A 7,581-nucleotide genomic window follows, 5' to 3' on the forward strand; every position below is an offset into this window, starting at 1 on the left:
TTAGTTAATAATGAAATATTAAACGGTTATTTATTCTGACCACATCATATTGATTTTTTGTAAAAATAAATAAATAAATAAATAATTTTTTACACCAAAATAATTTAGGGGGGCTTTAAACTAGGCCTAGTGATGCCACTGATGCTCATTATGAGAATTTGTAAGAGTTTTAATGTAGGGACAGATTTAAAAGTTTAGTTTTATAATAAACTACATTTTTTTCTGCCTGTAGTTTTATAGACTTGCAGGCTCTATTAAGTGTAGATAGAGATGGGAGAAATGGCTCTTTGAAGGGATCCGGCCGATTTCGATTTTGAATGTATTACGTCATCACGTAGGGAAATACGTCATCACGTAGCCGTACGTGATGACGTAATCCCGTCACGTGGGTGGAACCATGTGTTTGTCAAGCGGAAACACCCCTCCCCCTTTCACCGTGAGCTTCTGCACTCCACAACTCCGCCAGTTTTCTGTGAAAAAGCAAAGCGGGAGCGATTTAACCATGAAAAAATAAAGATTGTATGAGGAATAAAAGAAATAAAACTACAAATGGCTCGCTACTGCCGTTCGGCTCCTATCGTTCGCTGTAAAAAGCCGTTCAAAAGATTCGGATTGTTCGCGAAAGTCACATCTCTAATTGTAGAGTAAAAAGAGAAAATAAAACTTGTTTCATTATTACAAATTTGTTTTCAAAATTTCACATAGGTCGATTTTCGACAAGATTTGACGGTCAGTACAAGCCAAACCAAATGCATCTTAGTGAATTTGAGGTAAATCACGCGCCGCGGTCACCTGCTGCAGGCGTGAAGCGTAGTTCTGCCTCAGCTCGTCCATCTGTCGCTCCCAAACTCGCTGCTTCTCCTCAAACACCTGAATGATTGCGGCTTCACTTTGGTCCAGGTTCCTGCGCATGTGCTGCACCTGCGGGACAGAAAGAGGCGAATCAGACCCATCATCATCCGCTCACAGCCGAAATTAAATTCCAATATACGGYACTTCCTGTTAGTTAGCAGCAAAAACACGTCCTGGATGTCCTTTCACAAACACTGTCAAGCTGCATGGGGGGGCTATAAATTCTTTAGGCAGGAGTTTAAAATTTAAAGCATTTTTTCCTTAAATATTTAAAAGAAATCCAACTTTTACATTTCCCATCCAGCTCCACAAGGCTGGTAACATCCTGAACCATAACGATGTGAACAGCACTTGAAAGCAAAAAATATATAAATTATCTGTATTATTTGCAGCTGTAAAGCTTGATTTTTTTAAATTTGAAAACAGTAGTTTATAGATAAGATGATTCAGCTACATAAAAAAATGGCTGAGGAGGACCTTTTAATGCATAATTAAAAGAGTAAACTTAAGCAAATATTGCCTGAATGGTTCATTTATTAAAATTGGGACTGATCAGCGTCCATCTCTCATACTTTAGTTTTCATTCATTCAAATCAAAACAAAAATAAAACATGTTTTCTTTTCATTTTTTAGTTTTTGAGGAACAGATCTAATAAATTTATAATGCCATGGAATCAAACTGCCTGACACTTCTGGTTGGTCTCAGACCTCTTGCTCTTTCTCCCACAGTCGGTCCTCGAGGTCCTGGATGATGTCATCAGAGGAAGGGGAGGGTCGCAGAGGTGCTGGAGCGTCACTCAGGTGGCTCAGCCTCTGATAGGACGAGGAGCTTTTTCCCGAGGAGGACCGGCCACTGTCTGAGGCGCTGAGGCCGTTCTGCAGAACAGAGCCACGTCATGATTTCACGTCAGATGATTAGGATGCAACATATATATATAAATCAGCGGTCATACCTGGTAGCCGGGCTTTTCCATCTTTTCCAAGCCTGCAGCGGCCCCAGCCATGCCCAGCCTGTTAATGTGGCTGGTGGAAGCACTGAGCGGCCCCAAGACTGCCGGAGGCCCGCAGCCAGACCCCGAGCCTGTGTAGGTGGGCAGACTGGTCAGGGAGTTCCTCCCTGAATCTGACATCCCTCCCTGAACCACCTCAGTACCGTTTCCCCCTCCCTCACTCCTGCTGACCCTAACCGGGCTGTCCTGGTCCAGGAGCAGGGCCTCTGGCACCTCCCCCGTCTCCCCTCCCCCTCCGTCTCTTCCCCTCCTGCCTACTCTGCCCTCACCGAAGCCCTCACCCCTGCCGTCAGCTTTCCCCTCGCTCCCAGCCCCTCCTGCCTGGGCCACCAGGTTCTGCATGGAGTGGAAGCTCTTAGGAACCACCGGCTTGAAGGCGGAGGGTCGAACGAGTCCGGAGCTGCTCTGCATGGCCTGGAAACACAACCAGGGAAGAAAGATTATCAGTATGGTAACATTAAGAACATTTACGGTACTACAACTCTGTAGCATAAATCATGCATGAGTTTGAATTTCATTTCTGGAACTTTTGAGCTATTGTTTACCTGTGGTTGAAAAGTGAAAATCAATCCAGTTTCATTGATAWGGAACCAGTTTAGTTGTTTTTGCTTTAACTGAAGTTATTTTTGGGAACTACCGTAATATCCGTAGTTCAGCTAAAATGCTAATTTTGGTCAAATAAAACGAGTTGAACTTTTATCATAAACAATACGGAACATTTTTCCGGAATTTAAATTTTGCACTCTATAGTTGTTCTTGATTTGACAAAGCAAAACATAGAGCCATATTTGTCTGAGCTTTTACCACTTATAAATATTAGCTGTGTTTTTTTTTATTATTAGATAATAACGCAAGGGCATAAATTTAGGTCTATTATTAGGGAAGTTATGCTCTAAAACCTAAAGCCTGTGTAATAACGTGAACTGGGCATGCTCATAGTTAATTTTGAAGGTTGTTTTTTTTATATAAAAAACTTTTTATAACAAGTCAAAAAGAACAAATAAGTAGGTCCTCTGGATCAGTGGTTCCCAAACTTTTTATCTTTTGAACCACAAACTATCCAGGGCAAAAACTTTTGACCCCAAATATTACTGGTCTGAGTACATGAACTTCGTTAATAACCCTAAAAACACAGGCTTTTTGACAATCGAAACAGCTTATTCACAAATATAAAAACTTATTTATACTTGTTTTGTGTTTTTGTGATAATTATAGGGAAAATATTACATCAGCAATTATTTTATTACCCTTTAAATTGATTTCTGTAGATTATCCAAGGTGCTTCATGACCCATAATTAGGTCCCAAGCCCAACTTTGGGAACCAAATGGATTCTTCTTTAGTGAAACGTTTRGACTTTTTGTAACAAACCTCAGACATGGCTGTTCTTCAGATAAATAAGTGATGCCGAATAAAAGTTACAATAGATATTTTATTTTAAGGATTTGTTTTAAGGGAATTTCTCTCTGACTGTTCAAACTGAAATCACTCTGCCTGCAGTCTGAAGCAGGTAATATACTGACTGCTCATCAGTACTGATTACCAACCCCAGTTTGAGATATCTGAACTATCCGTTTACGGCGCAGGCCTTCAGCTTAAATATCTCTGTCCTGAAAGTGGAAGTACCTGCTCCAGTTTTCCTGACACTGCCATAATCTTGGGCGGGTTGTGGTTCGGCGGGTTGTGACCGACTGGATTGTTTTCACCGTCGGCTCTGGTGGCGGCCATCTCTCTGTGCGGGTGGTGGTTCACGCCAACGCTGGTCTTCTCCACCACCACCCGGCCCACAATGTTCCCGCAGACGTCCAAACCCGCCGCCTGCATCTCCCGCTCCATCCTCTCGTTCTCCATCCTCTCCCTCTCCCTCTCTCGCTCCCTCTCTCGCTCTATCTTCTCCCTCTCGATGCGTTCCCTCTCCCTCTCCCTGGCCCGCTCCCTCTCGCGCTCCCTCTCGCGCTCCAGCCTCTCCCTCTCCACCCGTTCCCGCTCCCTCTCCCGGTTCCTCTCCCTCTCGCGCTCCCTCTCTAGCCTCTCCCGGTCCCAGTCTCGGTCCCGGTCCCGGTCTCTCCCCCTCTCACGCTGCCTCACGCTCTCCCACTCCCTCCTGACGGCCGTGGCGCCGCAGTCCAGCTGGTTGTTGTTGGACGGGGCGGTCATGGTGCATTCGGTGTGGGTGGAGGAGGCCGTTTCGGTGGGCCGGTCAGTGCAGGTCCCGGTCCCGATACTGACGCTCCCTCGTTCATCGCTAGACGCCGTCCCGTCCGATATGGTCGCCGGGGGCCGGGGCAGCCGCTCAGCGCTGCAGCTGCGGTCGGCAGGGCAACGGCGAGAGAGAGGAGGAGCTCTGGGCAGGGTGGTCCTCGTGCCCACGGACTTCATGGCAAACTCCTGCTCTCCTGCCACCCCACTGCCAACACTGCCCATAGTGGAGGTCAAAGGTCAGGGATTAGAGGTTAGGAGTCAGGATTGGGGAGGGTCACAGAAACATTTGGCAGTAGTGTGGGTCATCACAACCTAATGCAGGTAGTGGGGGCACACACACTAGAGGAACACAGAGAAACGAAAGCAGTTATACAAGATTGTAATTGCATGACGTAATTATACAACATCAGACATAGAGCAGAGTCCCGCCCACATTCAGGGGCTCCACGGTCCTCCTGCCACAGGGGTCTGCAACCTTTAAAACTGGAAGAGCCGTTCTTACACCCAATCTGCAAAGAGCCACAAAACGGATTTAACCCTTATGAAGCATTTACATTATATAAGGTTTGTCTTCAAATAAAGGGCCGCYAGCTTCGCTTAACTGAACGATGACTTGACCTTTACAGAGCATGATCTTTACTTTGTTCATAAGAACAACTTGCTGCATGTCGCCTGGATGTCTTATTTTTGCTACTTAATGCTTTAAAATCTGGTCGTTTGAAATGAATGTGCAAAAATTAGCTTCAAAATATGTTGATTAAATGTTAATTTACTGGTGGATTTAGAAAGCGATCACACTGTAAAGCAGGGCAATTCTACTATATTGCTCCAGGGGCCACAGTTACTGCAGGTCAAGAGCTGAGGGGCCGAACATCCAGCAATTAAAGTCATTATGTAAATAAAAACCAAGTATTACAAAGATTTGTTACCTTTGAATTAGTTTATTTTGCTGCATTTAATCATGAATGTAACATACAGAACCCTATAAAAGTAGTGATAATTAAATAATATTATAAACAAAAAGAGCTTATTATGTCTCCTATTTGACACAAATATTATTTTGACATCTCGMATTTGCCAAATTTTTAWACCAATTTTATTTTCAATTTCARGGTTTTATCTTCAACTGCTTCTAATTTTAACTGTCTCGAGRGTGCACAGAAATGGTTTTTACCAGCTTCTAGACAAGATTCTGAKYTTTRTGTAAATACCAAATGTGTTTAACTAAAAMAACTTAAAGTCAATAAAGTAGAAAACCYGGGMTTTGAGTTTAAGAGATAACTGAACCAATTGGCGGGCCGAACTTTGGGCACTCGCGGGCCGGATTTTGCCCGCGGGCCACCAGTTGAATAGCCCTGCTGTAAAGGGTCATGCCTGAAAGTGGCATAAACAAAACAAGAACCAAACAGACTGAGTGTTAGCTCAACAGTAAATCCCATTATTGCTTTTTAAACACATTTTAGTTTTGAAGTTGTCATTAGTTCAGTCTGGTAATAAAGTTACTGTGTACGCAGTGCTTTTATATACAATATGTACTCATTTTGTTAAAACTAAAACTTGAGCTTACATTCATTCCAATCCACCTGAATGGCTTCTGTAAAGGTCTGCTGTAGATAATACATGCATGAAATAAGAAAAGTCTGGATTAAAAAAAAAAAGAGTAAAATGCACATTTCTATTGCGGATATAAATGTAAACTTTACTTAGGTTTGAGTCTTTTTTGGTCAAAATTCCACGAAATCATTTAAAACYAGCTAAAGAACTCTGTGAGGTTGCAGACCCCTGTTCTATTATGATGAAAATCAAAAAGGTCACATAGATTAGTCTGGTCAAAAACACAAGAAGTGTTTTATATCTAAGCGAGGCCAAGACCGAAGAGGATTGATGCTGTCCTAAATACTTAGAATATGTGTTGGTGAATCAGTCTCAGCTACTATGAAACTGACTATTATAACCATGCTTGTTGGTTTTATGAAATAGACTGCAACAGATATTTTGAGTTAACGCCAAAAGATAATTCATATGAATATTTGATGATTACTTTTAGAAAGTTTTATTTAAATTCATCCTGTAGTTCAWGAGATATTATGGCAACGTAAACAAACAAATGCTAGGACATTATTACCTGCCTTCCTGTTCTCAGAGGAGGTTAATAACAGCCATGTAATTTCTAAGAGACTAAGACATGAATAATTATTTTATATGAACCAATATAATGTTTTAGATTGGATCTGTTTTAGGACAGCAGCCATCCACTTTGCTATTAGCTCATTAACTGGGTTAAAAACAAACMGATTCTCAAAAATGAGGTCATTCAAAGAGCCATCTACAACAGGTAAGACACTGATTGATAACCTTTGCACAGAACTCCACTTCAAGCTGTGTAAACTATCTTTTTATTGTCCTAACATTTAAAGTGTTGAGGACCTCTGCTTTGAGTGGGAGTTGTCAACGACACAAACACGTCTCTGTAAGACCCTGCAGGTCTGTAGGGATTTGGATCATATGTTCCACGCCTGCTTCCACAGGCAGAATCATCAGCAAATTATAGCTTCTTCCTTTTGATAACAGCAAAACACATGCTTCCGCACCACAAATCAAAAATGARCATAAAGTGAACCAGCCTTCTGGAGCTCCAGCCTTCATTAAAATAGGGTTGCTTGAATTATTTTATCTCATGCACCAAATAAAGTCTGCATGTGTGCGAACAGGAAGAACAACGTGTTTATGCTGCATTTCTTACATTTTAAATGCACCTATTTGAGCCCTCAGGTAGCTAGATGGGTATAGATGTGGTCATGCCATGCACCTCCCCTCCTCAGCCCATTTACTCGAGGATTACTTCCACTTGGATGAATAACAGTAGTAGTAAAAAAAACAAAAAACAAAACAAAACCCAGAGTCTATATATGTGCTGCTCTGCCTCAATCCCCTCCCCTCACGACTCCCTGCTCTCCCTTTTCTCTGCATCCCTGGGCGGCAAGGGCGGCTTTACGGCATCCGCATCAAGCCCTGAATCCACTGCGCTCCTAAACAATTACTCGCTACAGGCCTGTGACAGCAAAAAGAAAGAGAAAAAGAAAAAAAAAAAACCATCCGCACGAGCCTCGTTGAGAAAATACGGATAACGGCACCAATAACAACAATGATCTGGATCAAAACGCACAGCGTCATTGACATTGACGACGTATCATGCAGCAATGCTTTGATTTACCGATTGTAGCATCCTGGCGCTCCGTCATCATCAAAGGCTACTCACTGATTCGAAGCCCGCTGCTCGGTAAGATGGCAGCCCCGGTGAGCGGTGCTGTCAGGGAGGCGGCGGGGCGGCGGCGGCTCCTGCTTTCGCTCGGGCTCCGAATCGCTCCCGGGTCTGGTTCGGTTGGCTTCGACCGCTGTCAGAGTCGGATGCTGATGATGGAGTCGGTCGGTTGATACGAGCATCAGCTGAGAGACACACACCCACCTCTGGCCCCGCCCCCTTCGCCTGCATGATACCAACGCCCCCTTTTGGCATG

General features: G+C 43.4%; 1 protein-coding gene across 1 annotated transcript; it reads right to left on the reverse strand.

The window, feature by feature from the left end:
- Nucleotides 1-792: 792 nt before the first annotated feature.
- LOC106510976 (leucine zipper putative tumor suppressor 3) lies at nt 793-3,965 on the reverse strand (the record flags this gene model as incomplete). The annotated part of the gene is given in 4 exon segments (XM_013999713.1): nt 793-921; nt 1,561-1,728; nt 1,806-2,276; nt 3,488-3,965. Coding segments are annotated over 4 exon segments (1,246 nt in total), but the record flags the coding sequence as incomplete, so codon positions are not given.
- Between the last annotated feature and the right edge of the window lie 3,616 nt (nt 3,966-7,581).

The sequence above is a fragment of the Austrofundulus limnaeus genome, unplaced genomic scaffold (genome assembly GCF_001266775.1).
Source record: "Austrofundulus limnaeus strain Quisiro unplaced genomic scaffold, Austrofundulus_limnaeus-1.0 Scaffold2423, whole genome shotgun sequence".
NCBI lineage: Eukaryota > Metazoa > Chordata > Actinopteri > Cyprinodontiformes > Rivulidae > Austrofundulus > Austrofundulus limnaeus.